The following is a 21494-nucleotide window of genomic DNA, read 5'->3' as shown; positions in this document are numbered from 1 at the left end:
CATGTGAAGGTGCTTGCTTATTAGTTTGGGTGAGTGTGGCTAGTGCTTTGTGTGTGTCAATGTAAGTCTTGGTCCGTAGTTTTTTATTGTAGCTAGCATGTTTAATAAATTGCCCCCGTAGGACCGCTTTATGGGCTTGCCACAGGGTCTCAATTCCTACCTCTCCCGTATCGCTCAAGGTAAAGTATGTGTTTAGGTCTTCCGAGATTTGTGCCACCAGATTGTGGTCGGCCAGGAGAGCGTCATTCAGTCTCCAGGTACGGTTCCCAGTTGTGGGGTGTTGCGTTATGATTTCCAGTGTGATAGGGGCGTGATCCGTCCATGTGATTATACCTATGTCCGTTTTGGCTATTTGTGATGCAAGTGAGGATGGGACAAGAAAGCGATCAATCCTGGAATACGTGCCATGAACTAGGGATTGGTGTGTATAATCCCTATGTAAGGGATGTAACGATCTCCATATATCAATGTAACCATGTGTTTGTAAGGTGTCTTCAAGAAGGGAGATGGAACGGGACCTTTGTTTTGTTGTTTTAAGTGAGATCTTGGAGGACGAGGTCGTGTCCAAAGTTTGATCCAGTATAAAATTCGTGTCTCCCCCCATTATAACTGTTCCAAATTTGTGAGCGGTCGCTAGGGCGAGGATTTGGTCCAGAAAAATGTGGTGGTTATTGTGTGGGCCATATATATTAACTAACGTATAATGAGCGTTGTTGATTATACATTGTAGCAGGAGGTATCGACCTTTTCTATCGCTAATCTTTTTTATCAATTGGAAGGACACGTCCTTACTTATCAGGATAGAAACGCCCCGTTTCTTTTTCTTATAGGTGCCATGATAACCTATCGGAAAATGTTTGGAGTAAAATTTGGGCGTGTTATGTGTTTGGAAATGTGTTTCTTGGTAAAATGCTATGTGAGTGTTCTGTTTTTTTGCTTCCATTAACGCCATGCGGCGTTTATATGGGGAATTGAGCCCTTCGACATTTATTGAGAGCAGATTAAGAGTCATAAGATATCAGATATAGAGTTGCTACATGAAGTCTGTTATACAATGCGCAGGTATTCAAGAAATTAAGGTTAGAATATGTGGTAGTGTTAGGTCCATGTGATCCCCTGTGGAGCAACCAAAGCTCACATTGAAAACCCTGCGTGCTATGGACCCTTGTTTGCCACAGGCCTAGGGAAGTTGTGACGGACACTGCGGAGTAGAATTATGTATTCACCCAGGAAGAGGAGAGGGGTGAGGGAAAGGAAGACAACAGAGGTGTATTTAACCAACTATGTACAAAATGGAGGTCCACCGAGTGGAACCTAATTTTCCTATTATGTTGGGCACTGAAGCCCTTACATGGGGGGTTGAGAGAACCCGTTAGAAAAAGGGAGAGACAACCCTCTCGTGGGGCAAGAGGACATGGATGTCCCAGTCCCTAGTTAGGGATGCATAATATGGTGGATTGAGAGTCCTGTCTTATTCCTAAACCCTGTTTGTAAAGCTCTATCCACATTAAGCGGTTAGATTTAGATAATCGGAGGGTCAGGAAACCGTCTTATAAGCACATAAAGAACCTCTATTGCAAAATGCTGTACCCTGCAGCCTAGCGTACCCTAGTATGCTCTGTTTATTACTCTGTTCTGTTTTTGCTGTTTATTTTTTATTTATATATTTTTATTTTTTTTTTATTTTTCCAGGTTTTATTTTTCTTTCATTTTTTTTTTTTTTTTAAACATATGATAACATTTGGATACCCGTGACCCAGAACCAAAGTAACCCTGTATTTTAGGGGGGAAGGGAAACCGAGAAATCTTGTAATAGGAGGTATCACGTCGTGTGCTTTCCTCTATGGAAGGGCGATTGGTAGCTTAGGTTACAGAAGGCGCCCAGGAGTGCGTATGATGTTGGCAATAAGCGTGTATACCAAGGTAATATAACCACAATAATCAGTTTGGCCCAGGTGGGGGTATCCGTTGGCAGTAGGTTTATTCGTGAGGGTTACTACTATGGGGAGGAGGCATCGAGGGTAGAACTTGGCCCACTCTGTTTACTTATTAGGGACCCTGATGTTATACAAGCGGTCTGCCTAGTGTGGTTTACGTCTTTCAATCTATAGGGGCATTGCACACTCGCGGCAACCCTCAGGCGCAGGGGGAGAGGTCGGTACAATGTCTCGTAGCTCTGGTTGATACAAAACCGACATATCGCTGCACACTTTTTACACATAATAATATACGTCTCGCCTACCCAGCCCAGAGAAAGCCGGTCAGGACGGGCATAAACATAGAAAAGGAAGAAAGAAAAAGTTAACATTAACATATTTCAGGCATTTGTTACCGGTATTAGTCACCCTCATGTCCTGGTGGATTGCCGGTATTGCCATTATACAAAGTCCCATATAGTGAATATGTAAAGAGTCATTTAATCTTTGTTTGTAAGGCCCAGGCATGTGATACTTTCGTCGGTGAGGTTACTGCAGTGGTTGCTGTGTGCATGGTGGACGCTGATGGTGTGGTCTCTTCAGCTCCAGCTAACGGTATGTTCCATTCCGCCAGGGCGCGTTTCCCGTCTTCTGGCTCGGTGATGTGCCTTTCGACGCCATTTCTCTTGACGATAAGGCGTGCTGGGAAACCCCATTTGTAGGGTATATTAGCCGCTCTCAATGACCTGGTTATCTGGGCGAAATTTCTTCGTGCGCTCAGTGTGTGTGCTGAAAGATCCGTATAAATTTGGATTTTACTGTACTCTTCCGGTAAGGTAGGGCCTTTTCTGGCAGCCGCCATTATGATTTCTTTCGTAGAGTAGTAATGCATCCTCGTTATGGTATCCCTCGGGGCCGACTGTGGAAGGTGCTTTGGCCGGGGTAATTTATGCGTTCTGTCGAGCATCAGTGCAGTGATTGGGAGCTCCGGTGCCAATAGGTGGAAGAGTCGGCGCACGTATTCACCCAAGTCGTTAGGGCCTACACTATCTGGTATGCCACGAATGCGCACATTGTTCCGCCTGTCCCTGTCCTCGTGGTCGGCTAATTTAGTGAAGATGGAATTTATTTTGGCTTCCATACTGTCGTAAGCGGTCACCACATTATTGTGTGCGGATATGATTTCTTCTGTTTTAGTTTCTATATAATCCATTCGCTCGCCTAGCGCCTTAACATCATCCCTGATCTCTTTGGCTATTAGTGCAAAATCAGCTCTCAGCGATGTTTGTAGGCTATTCAACATTCTTTGTATGGCCGATTCTGTGGCCGGTACCTCTCTGTGGGAAATAGAGGTGATATCGCTCCTTTCTGAGCTTGAAGCCGGGGAAGTAGGCCTTTCGGCGCCATCTTGCGCTCGGCGTGGCGGCGATGTCATGGCCGAGATTTGCAGCGATGGTGCTTCTTTGGGTTTGGTTTTTTTGGACATACGCTGTGCCATATCGTCCTAGGAAACGTAGTTTCTTCTGGTGGGGTTTAATTCTCAATAAACGCTAGGTTATTTGCTGTATCACGGGGGTCTCTCACGGAGCTAGTCGTTCAAACGTCCATTGCCTTGAACGGTCAGGCCACGCCCCCCAATGTGTCTGGGATTTTAAGTTTTTTTGTGGTAGTTACAGGTCAGAAAACACAAGGAGTAAAATAAACTTTTAATGTGGAGCAATATTAGAATTTGGTATGTTTGTCTTGTAAGCTTAATAGCCATAAAAGAAAACAAAATTGCCACACAAAAGTATATATTTAAATAAAGTAGACACCACAGGCTATTTACCTAAGGTTGTTTTGACACTTTCTACGTAGTCATTTCACCGCCAACCTCTGCTAAATATTGGAGTACAATTGTATTTTTGGGGGGTTTTGGCACACAAACTTATAACAAAGAACTTCTCATGTGTATTTTGTAAAGTTGGTGTGTGCTATTCCTGTACAAAGTTTTATTTTGTATTCAGTTACATCTGCTGAGTAAAATGACACCCCCATTGTATGTCTTTGGCACTATTTTGTGAAGCTACAGTGCCATATAGGAGACCTGTCCTTTTCAGTATTCACAGTCAAATTTTGAGAGACGGATTTAATGAGGCTATGCTTCCATTTGGGGTATTATAGTAGTTTGACTGTTCAAAAAAAAAAAAAAAAAAAAAAAACCACAAAGGCCTACCATTTGTAAAAGTAGACACTCCAAGGTATCTCATAAGGTGCATATTGTGCCTTAACATGCCCCCATTATTTCACCAATATATGACAAAGTATGTGGTAAAAAATAATTTTGTGCATTTTTTACATATGGATTGCATTTTTTTTTTTTTAAATTCTTTATTTTTATTGTGCATGAAATCCTAGAAAAAATGACGATGCCCAACAGCATAGTACAAGCTCAATTACGCAGGTTTTTGACATAGGTGACATTGAGTTATAAGCACATTTTTATATTGGTATGAGGAGAAACAAGCTAGATTCATACAGCTGATTATAAGCCCCCAGAGTAACAAACATGGACTTCAGTGTACTTGACGTGGTGGGCATTGTGTATGTGACTGTGTGTTGGTGGTATGCCTAGTCTGGGTAATGCTGTACCGCTCGCTGGTCTAAAGTTGGCTCGAGGGTGGCATGTTAAGTGTCCTGAAGGTTATACTGAGCCTGTTATAAGTGAGGTACGACAGATATGCGAATTATTAATTAAAGCATTAACTTGCTGGCATATGTGTCTGAGTCTAGTTACTGTTAGCATTCAAACGCTTTAAACAATGAGTGAGACCCCCCTGTGATCCCATGTGCAGGCGTAACAACAAAAAACATAAAATAATGAAGAAAAATTAAGAGTCAACTGGTAAAGTAATCGTGGATGTGCAATTGGGGAGCGGGTGACAGTGGGCACCTTGCCTTGCATTAAGTCTCAGTCTCTGTATTGTCAGCCGATGCCTTGTCCGGGCTGGGTGCTTCCTCTCAGTGTGTGTGGGCTCGATAGAAGGTTCTCTGTATCGGCAGCTAAGTGGTCTCTTTTCATCTCGGGGTGCCGCTGGGAGCAAGGATTGGTCTGGTGTCGCGTGATTTTTCTCGGCTGTGTGATGTGCGGCTGGAGCAGGTTCCCTCCTGATGTGGTGTGCACCCGAGGAGGCCTTGGCTTCTCCAGTCCCCTCCACTTTGTTGCTTTGCATGGGTGAGGTGAGTGCTGAGCTCTCTGCCTCCCACTTCTATCTCTGTTCATTGCCGGAGCTGTAGGTTGTTGGGAGGAGAGCGGAGGCTGTCTGGGTGAGTGGTCATCCGTTAGTTGTAGTGCCTCATGTTGCTGCTTGTGCGTAAGGGGGGAGTGATGCAGGGGGAGCCCCCGGGTGAGCCCCTGTGTAGGCTTTGTGCGACTCACCCGTTGAGAATTAAGGTGCTCAGGCTTGCGACAGGTCTCCGTAAATTCCGGCCAGTGCCGGCAGTTCCACAGGCCGCGTTGTTTGCAGTCCGCACTGTATACTGCTGCTGTGGACATGCAGCTTGTGAGGGTTCCGGTCTCTGCGCCATCCCGCGTGGCCTCCGCCATTTTGGGACCCTGCCAGAGCGTAGGTCTTAGCGGTCCCTCTGCTTCGCCTGGTACACCTATAGGCGATCGGGTCTCGAGGGTGTAGACCGGGATCTCCCCCCCGGTCCAGAGGGGGGGGAACGGGGCCGGTATCCCCGCGGGTCCGACTCCAAGCCCCGAATAGTAAGCGGCAGGGCAGCGGCCGTCCACCCCGCTCGCCTCCGGAGTAGGCCTTGAGGAGGTCGGGTAGGCTTCCTCCTCCAGGGGACTGTAGCCTGTTGGGCCAGCCTCACCCTGGATCCCAGGGCTCTTTGCCCAGCGGGAGACACCGTTGCCGGCAGGTTTTGTGCCAAAATTGTGGAAATAGATCTGTGTCTAGTTTTAGGCTGCAGGAGCTGGTCTCGCATGCGACCAGCCAGCTCGGCGGTCCGGCCCCGCCCCCTTAATTCTTTATTTTTGAAGTGCGCACAGTGATAACAGTTGCTTATGAGGTACCCCAAAGGCAATCCTCTAGCACGTTAGGCACATTTGTACATAGGGCTAGACATGAGATCTTGCACACAATTTTTTAAAAGTAAGGAGATAAACATTAATGATAAACTTTGCTTAGTGAGTTTGCAGAACATAACAAAGAAGAACAACATTTTGGTTTTTACATAGTGGGTTAATATGTTGTGTCAGATGCTAGGCAGAAGCGTTTTCAATTATTCTTATTCTAAATAAAGCGGACAGGTTACATAACGAGCAACTTAGCTTAAGACTCCGCTGGAAGTTAATTCTAAAGCGGGGTGTTCCTATCCCTGATTGATTCACCTAAGTTGAATTACCAGAAGCTCCCTGTGGAGTTTAACAATAATCTGCCGTGTCTGGTCAGTTGAGGGCGATTAGGTGATTCAAGACCTAAGCGTTTATGCATTGCAAGGCTGAACTAAGAAAAACAATCTCTGCCGGAATAATGCATGTAATAGCTGTCAGCTAGGGTATGTGTCTTATGAGTAACAGTCAGGCTGAAGACTTGTCGGTGATGGCAGTTCAAATGTCTGTACGGCTTGTAAGGAGCAGTTCTTATGTAAAAAGGCATGTAAAGGCATGTAAAAAGTCCCGCTTTACCAGGATGTGCCTGACGGACCCTGCGCCGTCTCCTGGGCTCATCCTATCCCTTCTGGGTGCCGCTTGCCGATCGTGTGAGTCTTTGGTTCCTGGGGCTTCTGTAGCTGGTGTGTGGCTGAGAGCCAGGCATCCGGCGAGTATTGATGTTTCCTGCGGTTCAACAGGTCGGAGCCGTGTTCTCTAGGCCTCTGGGCTTCGGGCGTGACACATGAGGCCAGTCAGGTCCGCGGGTTATGGTCGATGAGGGTGTCTGAAATCTGCAGCGATGGGCATAAGGAGTTCTCGCTTGTCGGAGGTTTTGTTTCTGCTTTGGCTTGCGTTGGGGAGATGTGCAGGGCCCAGTCCGCTGCCTCTGTGTGAGTTTCTTCCCTGCTGGAGTCGTTTGTATATTCTGTGAGCCGAATACCTGCAGGGGGTCTCCATAGTAGCATCTGCGGATCACTGGCCGAATCCACCCAGCCACCGCCTGCGCCGCGTGGAAGTAAGGTATACCACAGTTACATTGTAGGTTATAGAAGGCTGAGCACAGCCAGTTGAGGACTTCCAAGGAGGAAGGCATTCTTTGAGTGCTTGCGGTCTTCCCCTGTGAGCCGTTACAGGCGGCCATCTTGGACTCGCCTGACTCGTGTGTCTGCCAGATTAACGAGATTGATCGCCGTCGCTTGTCCGCTTGCTTTGCGTGGAACGGGATGACCCCCACCGGTCCACGGGCGGGGGGGTGCAGCGGCTAGTCGTGCTTGTCGGGGTGTCTGGCTCCGGAGAGAGCGGCCGCCTCTCCCCAGCTCCATCTCCCGCAGGCCTCAGGTAGCTTATTGGGCGATTTGCCCCGATCAGCGTCAGAAGGGTATCCACCGCTTCCTTGGCGTGTCCCCGATGTGGGTGGCACACCTTGGGGGGTATTTGGGCTATAAAGCAGTAGTTATTGCCCGTTGTTCCCCTTGCCCGTCGGGAGCTCTGTCCCTGCACGTCTGATCACCTCGGCGGTCAGGCTCCGCCCCCCATGGATTGCATTTTTGCTGGGCATTTTGTATATTTTATATGTGCCGCTAAGTTCAAACCCCACAAATTATGCTCAGCTAAGTCTTCTGAGTAAAATGACACCCCCATTGTATGTCTTTGGCACTATTTTGTGAAGCTACAGTGCCATACAGGAGACCTGCCCTTTTCAGTATTCACAGTTTTGAGAGACGGATTTAATGAGCCTATGCTTCCATTTGGGGTATTATAACAGTTTGACTGTTCATAAAAACCCCACAAAGGCCTACCATTTGTAAAAGTAGACACTCCAGGGTATCTCATAAGGTGCATATTGTGCCTTAGCATGCCCCCATTTTTCCACCAATATATGCCAAAGTATGTGGTAAAAAATTATTTGGGGCATTTTTTTTTTTACATACGGATTGCATTTTTGCTGGGCATTTTGTATATTTCATATGTGCCACTAAGTTCAAAACCCCCAAATTATGCTCAGCTAAGTCTTCTGAGTAAAAAGACACCCCCAATGAATGTCTTTGGCACTATTTTGTGAAGCTACAGTGCCATATAGGAGACCAAGCCATATCAGTTTTTACCGAATTTTGACGCTGGGCCTATGTGCAATTTCCAAGCATCTTTGCAGGTTTTAAATTCAAACTACCCCACAAAGGCCTACCATTTCTTAAAGTAGACACCCCAGGGTATTTCAAAAGGCATATTTTGAACCTTAGCGTGGGATCATTTTTCCGCTAGCGTGTACCAAGTGTAGTGGTAATAAGCATTTTTTCTGCCTTTTTGACACACAAAGTGAGTTTGCACAGTATATTTTGCAAACCATATGTGTACTACCACTGTATAATACTTCATATGTTTCTCAGCTATGTCTGCTGAGTACAAAAAATACCCCCGTATGTACATTTGCCGGGTATATGTGGACATCGGAGGGGCACATTTGGGACACAGCCATTCCATTTGTTTTCAAATTTTGAATTTTTACGCTGTGCCCATGTCCCATTTTAGAGTATTTTACCAGGCTGTATAATCCAAATACCCCATAAAGCCATACCATTTCTTAAAGAAGACATCCCAGGGTATTTCAAAAGGCATATTTTGAACCTTAGCGTGGGATCATTTTTCCGCTAGCTTGTACCAGGTGTAGTGGTAATGAGCGTTATTAAATGTATTTTTTTACTTTTTAAAACTTTTTAAAACTATTTTTTAAACTTTTGTCAGAGCGGACACATGAGCTGAGACAGCCTGATCCGGTGCTCCCGGTCTGCCTCTAATACAGAGGCAGACCGGAGCACCATTAACCCCACGATCGCCGCGATCTGGGGTTAATTTCACCGCGTGACGGACGTGGTCCGTCACTCGTCATTAAGGGTTTCCCCTGAGTGACGGACCTCGTCCGTCACTCGTCGTTAAGGGGTTAAGTATAGCATTAAAAAAGAGCTAAGCTTCTAAACACAGCTACTGGAGGCTACCACTGTAGTGATGCTTGACGTCACTAGAGAGCGAGCTGTCCATTCTACTGGACACCAGAATTGAGGCTCCTCCAGCAGGAGCATCTCATTGGAAATTAAAGGAAAATGATACAAATGAACACAAAGAAAATAGGCATGAGGTGACGGGGGGAACACTAACAATGAGAAAAGGCAAGGGTATAGAATTCGTATAGAATTCCACAACAATATAAATCTACAGTTACAAAAACAAAGGGAACACACAGAGTAAAATAGTACAAGGCACTAAAGTGGTAGCCCAATCTACTTGTTTGTCAGGACAATCCTACTTGTCCTGATGCTCAAAATAACTTCAGATTGGGGCACCTGTCTAGAATCCTGGATATTGAAAGAGTTATTCCCTAAACTCTGAATTGTGAGTTACCACCACATGGAAACACAGAGACAAAAAAAAAAAAAAAAAATCTCAAGCTTGGCTCTAGTCACAACCTCCTCTTCCCTCTTACCCCATAGTCACTCCCATGTTTTTTTTTTGCTGGTTGTGTGTATTTGCTTGTTAAGTGTGTGAAATTTGTTGGCATCACATGCCTCTGTTTTTTCATTGAGATTTAATTTGTTAAAACCCAGACTAGTAAGTGACAGAGTTTCTCCTCCTCTTCCTCCCCTCAATAGAGAACTTAACAGCTGTGCATAATGTGTGTGCAGTGTGATATTTGCTTGCTGTGTGTAATCCGTGTCGTGTGACATGTTCTGGCTATGTGTAATGTGTATTAAGAGATATTTTGCGGTGTGTGGTGTGCCTGAGATGTTTGCTGGATGTGTGTGTGTGCCTGAGATTTTTGCTGGATGTGTGTGTGTGTGTTTGTGTGCAATTTTTGCTGGATGTGTGTGTGTGTGTGTGCGATTTTTGCTGGATGTGTGTGTGTGTGCGTGCGAGATTTTTGCTGACTATGTGTACTGTATGTGAGATTTAGGCTGGTTATGTGTACTGTGTACTGAGATTTTTGCTGTCTGTAATGTGGTTCCGTGAGATGTTGGTCAACATGTGTAGTGTTTGTGATATTTGCTGGCTATGTTTGTTGTGTGTAATGTGTATTTTAGACAAACTTGCTGGTTGTGTATAATGTATGTGTGAGATGTTGTTGACTGCATGTAGTGTGTGAGATATTTGCTGTGTATGAGACATGTTTGCTGGCTGTGGGTATCTCGTGTGTGATGTGTGCAAAAGTTTTGCTGGCTGTGTGTAGTGTGTGTGTGTGTGTGACAATGTGTAATGAATACATATGTGATATTTTTGCTGTGTGTAAAGTTTGCAAGATTTGTGCTGGCTGTGCGTAATGTGTGCATGTGTAAAATGTTTGCTGGCTGTATGTAATGTGTTTCTGAGAAGTGTTTGCTGGCTTTTTGTAATGTGTTTGTGATGTTTGCTGACTGTGTGTAATGTGCATTTTTGAGATGTTTGCCGGCTGTGTTTAATCTGTGTGACTTGCTGGGTATGAGTAATGTGTGTGATGTTTGCTGCAGAGAAGCAACATCTAATCAATATAATCACTAATAAATTGATGACGGTGTTGAAAACCCTTGTCAATGAATCTTTATTAGTTGGTCTGCAGTGACAGAACACCTAAAGTTGCAAATGTCACAAATGTGATCTGGCCCTGGGTGTTCCTCATGTCACGATGGCCCAACAGGGGCAGGAGCACTTAAGGTGGCCACTCAATGGGCATCTCTGATTAGGGGCCGGTCAGGTCCTGTTGTGCTTCACACCTGTCAGAAGAAGTCACTTCAGCTCGGTTCCTCCTAGCTTGCAGAAAGCGACACTAAGAGGAGGAACAGAGATGAAGGGAGAATAATCAGCGAATCCTGGCGCCTCTAACTCCCATCAGCAAAATTGACTGTGACTATGGCATTTTCTATGACTAGGGCTATTGTCAGGTGCCCCAAACCGAAATAAACTGTGTTTCAGGACATAGATTAGGCTACCACTTCAGTCAAGCAGATATTTTTTTTTATTTTTTTTTTATTTAAAAGTTCCACAGTCATGATAAAGTCAACCAACACAAATCGCAAGTATTGAACATATACTTGGCAACTGAAAAAATTGCATAATTAAACAGAAAAAAAATAAAAACAATTGACTGGTGCACCAACTATATCAAGGTTTCTAAAAACCCTAATTTCCCACACTGTCCATTGTCACTGCTTCCCTCTCTAAGATCCAACTGCATGCTTCTCATAGAGCAAAGAAGTGTGGGGTGGACAACGGGTAAAACATTTTATATTTAAAAGAAAATAATATATATAAGGAGGCAGGGAGGGGACATACAAGCTTCTCCATGCAAGCGCGCACACCGCACAGCCTGCAAGGATTAGACGTTGATTACATCTGTCGCCAGAGTATAGTGCATGTTAAAAACAAATTAGATTATTGCACAGAATTAACATTAGGCAGCTCGGAACAAGAGTCCTGGCCTGTATAAAATCATGTGTGGCGGGGGTGTCACTAGTCCTTCGGCACAAGAGGGTAGATTGCTCCATACGGGCAGTGTTTCAAGGAGAAACGCAGCACATGCTTGCTCCATGACTACTTCTAAAACCAGAAGTGTTTATGGAGATTGGAGTAACCCTTAACCCCTTAAGGACACATGACATGTGTGACATGTCATGATTCCCTTTTATTCCAGAAGTTTGGTCCTTAAGGGGTTAAAGGATTATTATATACATTGTAGTGTTCCTGGATGGCAATGTGGCTAAGGCAGAGCTCCATTCCACCTTAAAGGATTAGTACAAGTATTATAACCGCTGTAGGAGAAGTACTATGAACAGTACTCTGGGCCCGTTCCCCAGTAAGAGGTAAATTGTTAAGTAGTGATTTGCAGCAGGCTCCAAGGCTACTTTCCCCTTTGGTGAAAGTCACTGTTAGTTGGAGAGACAGTGTCACATGACCATTCTCAGCATATGATCTGCACAAAATGTCATTCATTTGCTGAGAATGGTCAGCATCTCCAGCAGCGTAATTTGGTGGTCATTAAGTTCAGCAAAAGAGTTAAACTCCATGTGTGCACAGTTTCATAATTAAATTCATACAGACTTGGAGTAACCCTCTAAGCCAGGGGTCCTCAAACTCCTGCCCCCCAGATGTTGCTTAACTACAACTCCCATGATTCTTTGAATTACATAGATAGCCAGAGAATCATGGGAGCTGTAGTTCAGCAACATCTGGGGGACCGGCGTTTGAGGACCCCTACTCTAAGCCATAACAAATTCATACCAGGGAGTGGAAGCCGTGATAGGCTTCATTCCAGGCTACCATAAGCATTTCAACAAGATTAAGTGGTCGTGGTGCTTAGTGTCCCTTTAAAAGACAAATATGACAGTAGCAGTATATAACATTTAATTGTGAATGACAATGTGTGCATGCAACCCTTGCTTTAACCCCTTAACGACGAGTGACAGACGAGGTCCGTCACTCAGGGGAATGCGTTAATGACGAGTGACGGACCTCGTCCGTCACCCGTTAAAATTAACCCCAGATCGCCGCAATCGCGGCGATCGTGGGGTTAATGGTGCTCCGGTCTGCCTCTGCATTAGAGGCAGACCGGGAGCACCAGATCCGGCTGCCCCAGTACATGTGCCCGCTCTGACAGCATGCCAGAGCGGGCACATGTGCTGTGTATACTCACCTCCGCCTCCCTGCACTTCCGGGTTCAGTCTGAAGTGCAGGGAGACGGATCAGTGTTGATCCTGCCCCCCTGGTGACAAAAAAATAAAATGTATTTAAAATCCCACCCCCCTTTACCCATTTTAATAAAAAAATTAACCCCTTCCCTGCCAATTGATCACTGACTACAGTGATCAATTGGCAGGGATTACATTTTACTATGATCTGATTTTTTTTTTTTTTTTTTAACCCCCTGAGGGTTAATTATTATTTTTTTTTTTAACCCTCAGGGGTTAAATTTATTTTATTAATTAATTTAAATATTTTAAAATTATAAATTTAGCTAGCTGGGGAGGGTGGAAGTTAGTGGGGAATTGGGGGATTTAGTATTAGGCTAACTAGGGGTTAACGTTAACAAAAGTTTAAAAATAAGCTTTAAAAAGTTAAAAAATTAAGTTAAAAAAAAAAGTTTTAATAATGTTTAAGTAATAAATTAAAAAATAAACCCTTTACCCAGTCCAAATAAAAAATGACCCCTTCCCTGCCAGTCGATCACTGCCTACAGTGATCAAAATACTGATCACAGTATTATACTGTGATCTATTTTTTTTTTTAACCCCTGACGATTAACTTTTATTTATTTTTTAACCCTCAGGGGTTAAATTTATTTAATTAACTAATTCAAATATTGTATAATTAAATATTTTGCTAGCTGGGGTGGGTGGGAGTTATGGGAAAATGGGGAATTTACTGTTAGTGCTGCTTACTGCTAGTTAGGGGTTAACGTAAAAAAAAAGCTTAGAAAAATGTTAAATCTGTAAAAAAAAAGTTTTACGAAAGTTTAGGAAACTTTAAAAAAATGAATAATCAAAACAAAAGTTTAAAAAATAGTTTTAAAAAGTAAAAAAAAAAAGTTTTAAAAAGTAAAAAAATACATTTAATAACGCTCATTACCACTACACCTGGTACAAGCTAGCGGAAAAATGATCCCACGCTAAGGTTCAAAAATGCCTTTTGAAATACCCTGGGATGTCTTCTTTAAGACATGGTATGGCTTTATGGGGTATTTGGATTATATAGCCTGGTAAAATACCGTATATACTCGAGTATAAGCCGACCCGAATATAAGCCGAGGCCCCTAATTTTACCCCAAAAAACTGGGAAAACGTATTGACTCGAGTATAAGACTAGGGTGGGAAATGCAGCAGCTACTGGTAAATTTCTAAATAAAATTAGATCCTAAAAAAATTATATTAATTGAATATTTATTTACAGTGTGTGTATATAATGAATGCAGTGTGTGCGTATGAATGCAGTGTGTGCGTATGAGTGCAGTGCGTGTGCGTATGAGTGCAGTGCGTGTGCGTATGAGTGCAGTGCGTGTGCGTATGAGTGCAGTGCGTGTGCGTATGAGTGCAGTGCGTGTGCGTATGAGTGCAGTGCGTGTGCGTATGAGTGCAGTGCGTGTGCATATGAGTGCAGTGCGTGTGCGTATGAGTGCAGTGCGTGTGCGTATGAGTGCAGTGCGTGTGCGTGTATATATTAATTGGATATTTATTTCCAGTGTGTGTATATAATGAATGCAGTGCATGTATGAGTGCAGTGCGTGCGCATGAGTGCAGTGCGTGCGTATGAGTGCAGTGCGTGCGTATGAGTGCAGTGCGTGCGTATGAGTGCAGTGTGTGTGTGTGTGAGTGCAGTGTGTGTGTGTGTGTGTGTGTGTGTGTGAGTGCAGTGTGTGTGTATATGAATGAAGTGTGAGTGTGTGTGATGCAGTGTGTGTTTGTGTATGTGTTGGTGGGGGTGGGCATTTTGATATATTATTAATTATTTTATTTTTTAATATTATTATATATTTTTTATTATTATTATTATTTATTATTTAATTGAATTATTATTAATTTTTATTTTATTATAATTTTTTTTCGTCCCCCCTCCCTGCTTGATATATGGCAGGGAGGGGGGCTCCTTCCCTGGTGGTCCAGTGTCATTGGTAGTTCAGTGGGGGGGAGAGGGGGCTGGCAGAGCTGTACTTACCTCTCCTGCAGCTCCTGTCAGCTCTCTCCTCCTCCGCGCGGTCTGTGCAGCTCCCTCTGTCAGCTCCCACTGCAAGTCTCGCGAGAGCCGCGGCTCTCGCGAGACTTACACTGGGAGCTGACCGAGGTGCTGAACGGACGGCGCGGAGGAGGAGAGAGCTGACAGGAGCTGCAGGAGAGGTAAGTACAGCTCTGCCAGCACCCCTCTCCCCCGGTCTGTATTATGGCAATGCAAATTGCCATAATACAGACTCTGACTCGAGTATAAGCCGAGTTGGGTTTTTTCAGCACAAAAAATGTGCTGAAAAACTCGGCTTATACTCGAGTATATACGGTACTCTAAAATGGGACATGGGCACAGCGTAAAAATTCAAAATTTGAAAAAAAAAAATGGAATGGCTGTGTCCCAAATGTGCCCCTCCAATGTCCACATATACATGGCAAAGGTACATACGGGGGTATTTTTGTACTCAGCAGACATAGCTGAGCAGAATATGAAGTATTATACAGTGGTAGTACACATATGGTTTGCAAAATATACTGTGCAAACTCACTTTGTGTGTCAAAAAGGCAGAAAAAAACCGCTTATAACCACTACACCTGGTACACGCTAGCGGAAAAATGATCCCACGCTAAGGTTCAAAATATGCCTTTTGAAATACCCTGGGGTGTCTACTTTAAGAAATGGTAGGCCTTTGTGGGGTAGTTTGAATTTAAAACCTGCAAAGATGCTTGGAAATTGCACATAGGCACAGCGTCAAAATTAAAAGTTCGGTCAAAACTGATATGGCTTGGTCTCCTATATGGCACTGTAGCTTCACAAAATAGTGCCATAGACATACCATGGGGGTGTCCTTTTACTCAGAAGACTTAGCTGAGCATAATTTGGGGGGTTTGAACTTAGTAGCACACATGAAATATACAAAATGCCCAGCAAAAATGCAATCCGTATGTAAAAAATGCACAAAATTATTTTTTACCACATACTTTGGCATGTAATGGTAAAAAAAATATGGGGCATGTTAAGGCACAATATGCACCTTATGAGATACCCTGGAGTGTCTACTTTTACAAATGGTAGGCCTTTGTGGGGTTTTTTTGAACAGTCAAACTGTTATAATACCCCAAATGGAAGCATAGGCTCATAAAATCCGTCTCTCAAAATTCTACTGTGAATACTGAAAAGGACAGGTCTCCTATATGGCACTGTAGCTTCACGAAATAGTGCCAAAGACATACAATGGGGGTACCTTTGTACTCAGCAGAAGTAACTGAACACAATAAAACTTTGTACAGGAATAGCACACACCAACTTTACAAAATACACATGAGAAGTTCTTTGTTATAAGTTTGTGTGCGAAAACCCCCAAAAAACACAATTTTACTCCAATATTTAGCAGAGGTTGGCGGTAAAATGGCTACGTATAAAGTGTCAAAACAACCTTAGGTAAATAGCCTGTGGTGTCTACGTTATATAAATATATACTTTTGTGTGGCAATTTTGTTTTCTTTTATGGCTATTAGGCTTACAAGACAAACATACCAAATTCTAAAATCGCTCCACATAAAAAGTTTATTTTACTCCTTGTGCTTTGTGACCTGTAACTACCACAAAAAAAAAAACGAAAATCCCAGACACATTATATATTCTGTAATTCAGAACAACTAAATGAATTTATTTTTAATTACTTTCCTTAACCTGCACTAATTATGTACACATTATTATTGCAAAAACTGTAAAAAAAAAAACACAAAAATTCATTTTTTTTGCATATTTCTGTATTTTTTTTATAATAAATAAGCATTTATATATATATATATATATATATATATATATATATATATATGTGTGTTACATCAAATTAAAGCCCTTTCTGTCCTTTAAAAAACGGTATATAATATGTGTCGGTGCAATAAATTAGTAAAATGCAAATTGCAGTTGAATGCAAATAGCAAAAAAATGCCGTTGTCATTAAGTGAAAGACAAGCTTCTGAAGCTCTGTCCTTAAGGGGTTAATATTCAAAGTCATTGCAGAACACAAACAGTACATTTCTAGCCCAAAGGCGTCACGTGAAAGTAAAGAAAGGCTCTGACCTGTGGTATACGGAAACGCCATGAATGAATGTAGGCACTTCATAATTGCTACAAAACGCATAGATAAATAAACGAGGTCAAACACAAAACTAGTAGATGCCTGGATTACACAGAACTTAGAATTTACGTCAAAATAAAACGACTCTCATCAACAGAGTTCTAAACCAGCTAAATATGCATCCCAAGTGTTCCCAAAGCCAATCACAGAACTTATTTCTACAAAGGCCAAACCTAAACGTATATAGAAATTTACTCCGACAAAATGGCTACAGTAGCGGAGAGACACAAATGACTGGATATTTTCTTTTGGATTTAGAACTCTGAAAGGCAACAGCTGTGACCTGATTTAGCACCAAATGATACGTCGGAGGTATATTTAACTAGGAAATGTAGTCTGATGGGATTAATGACATTTTGACATGTGTAATGTGTGTACATTAGTAATTGTTGCTAAAGTGAACCCCTGCAATAGACAAGTACCACCTTTAGCAACCAGGTACTGGTGGCTTTCCATTTAGCGATTATTGACTGTTTCGTATAAAAATACTTAGATTACTCAATCAGCCTAGCGCAAGCTTTTAGCGAGAAGGCCTATGTTTCACACAAATGCAGATTTATAAACGCCGACCGGGTCCGATTTATTTAGTACTAGCAGATTCATCCTCTTGCAATCCTTAGAGTTTGAAGAATCATGACGTAGTACGGCACGACCTGGACTTCCTGCGTGCGGCAGGCACGTCCTTGCAGGCCCCGCCTTCTGAGCGTGCTCTATTCAGCTTCTAGTAATTTCCGGTTAGCCGTTAGTGCGTTTCTGCTCTCCTCCACCGTGTGCATTAACTATGGATTCACGGAAATTAGGAGAATTACGCGAATTTGTTAGGCTTTGTCAGGACAACCCAAGTGTATTACACCGTCCGGAACTCGGCTTCTTTACGGAATGGCTGCACAGGTGACCCTCTTGCTTTATAGTTCTTAATGTTACTACGGTTAGACATAATAGTTACTTAACAGGGTTACCTAATTTTATAAAACACTGGTTTTAGTTAACCTTTCGGTAGTTAACCCCCTCCCCCTTTTTAAGCTGTGGTGGAATCTCGGTCTGCACTGGGATCCACATAAGGGAGGAAATGGTTTGCCCCATTACCTGCCAGTATACTCCTGGCACAATAACCACTATTATTGTATTATTTATATAGCGCATTCAGACTCTGTAGCGCTGTACAATGGTGTTGCAGTGATTAGAGTGGCACTGTCATTCCAAACTTGGCTTTCTCCTAGTGTTCCCTCTCTTAGGATCTGTTTTTTTTTTTTTTTTTTTTTTTTATCAATTTTTTTTCTAAATTATACAAAAAGGTCCCTGTATTTTTCTTACGCCTCACTTTCTCTGACCCAAGGAGGAGCTTCAGTCAATTCCATTTCCTGTGTCAGAAATTACTCCCCATTTCTCCTTGATGTGCAGGAAAGGAAGAGAATTTCAGCTCCCACTTTGGTCAAAGATGGTCAAGTGTAGGAAAAATACATAAAACAAAGTTATTCCTACTTTGTTGTATGTTTTTAAGAAATCGAGATCAGCAAGGGGAAAAAACGATGCTGAGAGGAGGAATCAATAGTAGAAAGGTACGTTTGATGTGACAGTGCTACTTTTAAGATGCTTGGAGTAACCCTAATTAATATAGTATTGCTCTTAGGCTAATTCAGCTTTTCACTCACTCGTCAGCTTTTTTTTTTTTTTTTTCCTAGAAATTTTGGAGTTAAAGATTAACAATATTAGCCTTATTCTGTGGAATTGATCATACAGTTCATGTTTTAACTTTGTAGAGAATGCAGAAAAAATATGATCAAAGTATATTTTAGTACACTCCATAATGTGTTATTGACAATTCACATTCCAGTTTTATTTTACATTTGAGTTCTTGGTTCAGCTGAGATACAAACCCACGTTCAGTAAGAACATCTATAGAATCAGCACTATATATTTAAATTAAGATATTGAAAGGAACACTCCAAGCACCATAATCACTACATTTAGCTGTAGTAGTTATGGTGGCAGGAGTGCTTCCCCATTGTAAGTTGTCATACCATTTTTTGACAATTTGACTTCTTAGCCTTTCCTGGGTCACAATCCTTGCCTCCACTATTAACTTCGGATTGCTGGAAGATCATAAGCAGGAACTTCTGGTAGCTCTCCAAAGCTAATCCCTGCAGTGCAGAGCTTATTTCTTTGGATGAAATGGTCACTTACTCAATCAATGATAAAAGCCCCGCACTTCAGCGCTTACGGGGTAATTCAATGAAGTCTAAATGGGACAAAACCATCCAGTTGCATAAAGGGCCATTTGGACTCACCTCATTTATGCAATTTGACAACGTCCTGATCTTGCTGTTGGGCCGTGAACTTGGATTTTAACTGGATTGAACACCACCAAGTGGCTGAAATCCAGATCAAATTCTGCAAATACTGTTTAAAAAATGGTTTAAAGAAAAAAAACCCACAAAAAAAAAACGGCACAAGGCTCGACTGTGGTGGCTGGCCAGCACACATCTCCATGGGGCATGGTCTTTATACTGTTTTAAATGTTTAGTAGATATGTCATCATATGCTGCATGGCTAGCAAGTGCTATCCAGCTGTCACATAATTAACCCTCGTGCTGCAATAGTAGTTAAAATTATTGTTTAGTTTCATGAAGACAAGTAAACAATCATTTTGCGCCCCCCTTTGCAATAGGAATTTGGTAATTTTCAACTGGATTTTGTCTTTCCTGTTGTGTGAATAACTGTCGGTTCAGGAGAGTGTTGTTCCTCCCTCTGTTTCCCGCTGTAGTGTGATGTGTGTTCAGGGTCAATGTAGTATGCATGTGTTTTTTTTTTTTTTTTTTTTTAAAGCGGCACTATCATGCCGAACTTAACTTTCCACAGTCTCTTCCTCTTCTCCCCCTCTCTCAGGATCCGTTATTCTTTTCTTTCTGTCTGCTATAGTTTTCTTTAAAGTCATAAGACAAAGTAGGGACTCTTTGCCTTATGGAGGATTCCTCCGCTTGACCAGCTCTGACCAGCGGAGGAGCAAAGTGTGCTTCATTTCCGCTGGTCAGAGCTATTTTCCCATAATTCTTACATTTTCTCTGTGTTCCCGCGATGCTTCCTGTCATTTTAGACAAAACTGCCGAATTACTTTCTAACTGAGAACAGTATATTAGTTTCTTTTAGAACGCAATTCAGCACTTTGTTTGGATCGCAATTTCATTCTAATGAATGAAACTCCGATCCTATTCATTGCCGCGGCTGCATCTTGCAGCCGCTTAGTAGATAACTCCCTAATTCCCACAGTATCAGGGAGTTATCTACTAAAAGGCTGAAAGCATGTGGCTGCTCACTGTAAAAAACACAAACTAATAAACTCCCCCCCCTCCCTTGCACGGCTGGTGGGGGACCCCTAGATAACAATAAGCCTACTGTCCTCCCCCACCCCCCCCCCTGGCCCCCACCCCTGAGTGGTGGGTGGGGGCCCTAAAAAAACAATACGGGGGGGGACCTACTGTCTCCCCCCACCCCTGAGAGGGTTGGGGCCTACTGTCCTCCCCCTGGCCCCCACCCCTGAGCAGCGGGTGGGGGCCCTAAATGAAAATCTCTCTCCCCCCCCCCCCATCAAGGTGACTAGGGGTCCCAAGCCCCTAATCACCCCCCATCCCCACCCACCCAAATCAAACTATCCCCTACCTACCCCACTCACCCTAAAATAGTGAGGGGGGAATAAAATAGCTAACCTGTAAAAAAAAAAAACTTACCATTTGACGTCTTCTTTTTTCTAAAATCTTCATTTTTCAGCCCCAAAAAAGGCCAAATAAAAAGCCATCATACCCGTCGAACTTAAAATAAAATAAAAAAACCAGAGCGCAAAAAAAAGACGAAAAAGAAAAAACCTGAGCGCAAAAAAAATAATCCATCTTCACCCATGGAGGGCTCCGCGCAGACTGAGCTAAAAAAATAATCCATCTTCACCCATGGAGGGCTCCGCGCAGACTGAGCTACGCTTATAAAGCCTTGCCCCGCCCTGCAATTACCCTAAGAACACTCTGGTATCAGAGTGACTCTTTGTCATTTTACACAGCGTGGGAAAGTTCTTTGGAATTTTCCCACGCTGTGTAAAATGACACAGAACACTGTGATTGGATGGTTTTCAAGCCGGGGGGGGGGGGGGGGGCGCGGTATGTCCCCCCCCACCATTCTTATCTAGGGCCCCCACCCACCGCTCAGGGGTGGGGGCCAGGTAGGGAGGACAGTAGGTCCCGCCCCCCTCTTTATTTAGGGCCCCACCCACCGCTCTGGGAGGGGGGGGAGGACAGTAGGTCACCCCCCCCTCATTTTCATTATGGCCCACACCCGCCGCTCAGGGGTGGGAGCCTGGGGGGGAGGACAGTAGCCCCCCCATTATCTTCATGGCCCCCACCCGCCGCTCAGGGGTGGGGGGAGGACAGTAGGTCGCCCCCCGCCATTCTTATCTAGGGCCCCCACCCACCGCTCAGGGGTGGGGGCCGGAGGGAGGACAGTAGGTCTCCCCTCCCTCATTTTCATTATGGCCCCCACCCGCCGCTCAGGGGTGGGAGCCTGGGGGGGAGGACAGTAGCCCCCCCCCCCTCATTATCTTCATGGCCCCCACCCGCCGCTCAGGGGTGGG

At 43.6% G+C, this 21494-nt stretch overlaps 2 protein-coding genes across 3 annotated transcripts in view; one reads left to right on the top strand and one right to left on the bottom strand.

The window, feature by feature from the left end:
* Positions 1-17172, bottom strand: part of XPNPEP3 (X-prolyl aminopeptidase 3) — a 342416-nt gene extending 325244 nt beyond the window's left edge. Inside the window, exon 1 of one of the 2 annotated variants that reach the window (XM_063427589.1) lies at positions 16822-17172. In XM_063427589.1, the coding sequence (XP_063283659.1) occupies positions 16822-16882 (61 nt within the window). In that variant the 5' untranslated portion in view covers positions 16883-17172. The remainder of the gene's footprint in view (positions 1-16821) is intronic. The other variant, XM_063427587.1, reaches the window with a different exon arrangement.
* Positions 17173-17572: 400 nt separating this feature from the next.
* The window catches only part of LOC134569254 (hsc70-interacting protein-like), a 92947-nt gene continuing 89025 nt past the window's right edge, over positions 17573-21494 (top strand). Inside the window, exon 1 of the mRNA XM_063428169.1 lies at positions 17573-17770. Coding sequence (XP_063284239.1) covers positions 17661-17770 — 110 coding nt within the window. The 5' untranslated portion in view covers positions 17573-17660. The remainder of the gene's footprint in view (positions 17771-21494) is intronic.

This window comes from Pelobates fuscus, chromosome 7 (assembly GCF_036172605.1).
Source record: "Pelobates fuscus isolate aPelFus1 chromosome 7, aPelFus1.pri, whole genome shotgun sequence".
Classification (NCBI taxonomy): Eukaryota; Metazoa; Chordata; class Amphibia; order Anura; family Pelobatidae; genus Pelobates; species Pelobates fuscus.
This window is presented reverse-complemented; position numbering and strand designations above follow the sequence as displayed.